Consider the following 2,945-nt stretch of genomic DNA (forward strand, 5'->3'; position numbering starts at 1 on the left):
AGGCAGCCTTCTTTCCTTAATTATTTTAGTTTAATCAGTTCTCCAATTCTCCTTAAAAAATGAGGAAATCTCTTGGTTTTATTAGTAGAAAGTCCTCATTATTTTCAATACAACACTGAATCACAATTTCTTTAATGAAATCCACACATTATTTTTAATTATCACCTTAATTTCTTTGATGAAAATTACAAGACCCATGATTCATTTTTTTTCACAGTGTAGTAAAGATGGTACTTGCTATTTTTAATCATATTTCAAGTTGGAGACAAAGAAAAGTTTACCTTTTCCTATGGTATTTACAACTGGTACCTTGCTGGTAATATGTATCGAAAATATTTAATATAAAAGTCTAAAAGTCTATAAAACAAAAATTAATTAATTCCATTTAAAAATCTATCAGTAGATTAATTAGTGCAGCAAAGCTATTTCATCATTCTAATAGAATATTAATTAACATACCCTAGAAGTGACACAAATATTATAAGAAACTACCACTTTATAAATATTCTGAAGGGGAATTGACAGACTTAACATGACAAAAGCTAAATAAAAATGATTAGTCAAGATAGATATGGTCTTGTGGTTATATTTATATAATCAGTTAAAATGAACCTCTTATACAAGTACTAATTTGTTATTTAAATCAAACTTAATAACATAAATTATATAAATACTACAATTGGTGTAAGATAAAGTGCTACTGTTTTTCCAACATTTTCACTGACAATCAAAGAAAAGAATAACATAGATAAAATACATGCATCCAATATTGAGAACTTCTTTTTTTCCAGAGATCTGTATTATTTACAAAAATATAATACAGTTGGTATGTTTAAAGTGTATATATATATATATATATATATATATATATATATATATTAAATTAGGAATTCAATTTTTTTCTACACCAAATATTTACAAATTTCTGTCTTATTTCTTTGGTTTGTAAACCATATACTAAAGGATTTAGTCCTGGTGGTACAATATGGAACATTATACTAGCTAGTTTCCTGTTTTCAGAGTATTCAGGAAAACGATGAAGAAAAATAAAACTAGCACAAGAAACAAACATGATTATATAAACAGCTATGTGAGTGCCACAGGTTTTAATGGCTTTACTGTTCAGTGATTTGTTTTTGCTGGTAATGCATACAGTAGCAATCTTGCCATATGTTATAAATACAGACCCAAGTGAAAAGGTAAAAACAATCACAGTATAAACAATTCCAAAGATATTATTAACAACCACATTTTCACAGGACAGTTTAAAAAGTGAGGCATTGTCACAGAAAGGGTTTTCAATTTTGGATCTGCAGCGAGAGAGGCGTATAGTAAGACCTAACAGAATTGAAACCATGAATACTGACAACCCCCAGGCTGATGCTGATAGTTTAACCACCATTTTATTAGTCATTATAGCTGTGTATCGCAGTGGATTACATATAGCCACATATCTGTCAAAGGCCATGATCATAAGCACATAATGGCATGCTACTGCAAAAACATGTACAAAATAAGCTTGAACAACACACTCTGGATATGATATATATCGCTCTGAAGTTTCTCTGAAAATGTCATGCATTAAGCGTGGCAAAATGACAGTGGTTCCCATTATATCATTCAGTGGCAAGTTACAAAACAGAAAGTGCATAGGATGATGTAGATTCTTCTCTGTTGAGATCAGAATTATGAGTCCAATGTTGGAAACCATAATAAAGACATAAACCAACAGAAGCAGGATGAAAACAGGATAGGAAGATTGAGGTGTAACTGTTAGTCCCTCAACGAGGAGAATGCTGTTTGTGAAAGTCAGGTTGTCCATTGCTGCCCTGCAAAATTGTTTGTATAGAGTAACAAACAGACATTGTCATTGATAACATGTCATCTGGTACTACTGCATTCCACTATGAGAAAAATACATACAACATGTTTCAGATATTTATGATTACTTGAAAGTATAAATATTTTAATGACATTTCACCTTCAGTTGCATGATTCTGTCAGTATAATCTGTATATATGGTTCATTAATGCAAATCTTGTCAACTGAATGTTTCCATAGTGCAACACACCACAATCCTGAACTGTTTTATCACTACATATCAAAAATAAAAAGTAGTAACAAAAATACAGACCTTTTGCTTATCTAATAAACCAACACATACTTAACAGGCTGTTTTTACCAAGATAGATGACAGTCAGGTTGATAGCTGTTCAGTGAAGAACTGTTTACTTGCCCTTAGCTTTTATTTTGTGGTTCAGTCCTGTTTCTTTGATGCTGCAATCATCCCAGAGGGGAAAACATCTCTGGTTATGGTCATAACCTCGGTTACCTGAGAGTGGGATCGAGACATTACAAATGTCATGATGGGAATCCCTCCCCTTTTCTAAAATCCTGAAACCATGTAGGATAACACCAGTTAAATAAACTGGCCAATTGTCACTAACCTATGCAAATCACATGCAAATACTGATAAGTTGGTGGGCAGTGTAAAATGCTGCGAAAGTGACAATTGCTTCAGAATCTAAGACTGAAATGCTGCAGTAATGATCAAGCAATGAACATGGAAACCTTTGCAATTTCTCAGTCACACTCTCAGGGAACCAAGGGTATGAAAGTAACCGGAGACGTTCCCTAATGAGTGTTCATGCCACTGGTGAAAAGAGTAACAAAAAATTGTAGTTAAGTAAAAGTATTGCTACTTAAGTAATAATATACTTGTGTACAAGTAAAAATACTGAAAAATAATATAATTAAAGTAAGAGTAAATAAGAAATAAGTTTGCTGAAAAACTACTCAATTTACAAAATATTTTTCTTTTATTTACCCAGATTTATGTGATTAAACACTCTTGTACTTTCTCTTTCACAAGTGAGATTCGTAATTGTAATGTCTGTTTCACATATGACATTCCAGGAAATCTCTTATATGGACAAATTCATCAC

At 31.7% G+C, this 2,945-nt stretch overlaps 1 protein-coding gene across 1 annotated transcript; it reads right to left on the reverse strand.

Moving 5' to 3' along the window:
* Positions 1-883: 883 nt before the first annotated feature.
* LOC132116761 (olfactory receptor 8G17-like) lies at positions 884-2,030 on the reverse strand. Its single transcript, XM_059525632.1, has one exon. It carries the CDS (start codon positions 1,820-1,822, stop codon positions 884-886), a length of 939 nt encoding a protein of 312 aa, XP_059381615.1. The 5' UTR covers positions 1,823-2,030.
* Between the last annotated feature and the right edge of the window lie 915 nt (positions 2,031-2,945).

The sequence above is a fragment of the Carassius carassius genome, chromosome 36, assembly GCF_963082965.1.
Source record: "Carassius carassius chromosome 36, fCarCar2.1, whole genome shotgun sequence".
Lineage (NCBI taxonomy): Eukaryota > Metazoa > Chordata > Actinopteri > Cypriniformes > Cyprinidae > Carassius > Carassius carassius.

Coding starts and splice junctions, on each gene's coding strand:
- LOC132116761 (XM_059525632.1), bottom strand. CDS start 1,822: ATGGACAACCTGACTTTCACAAACAGCATTCTCCTCGTTGAGGGACTA.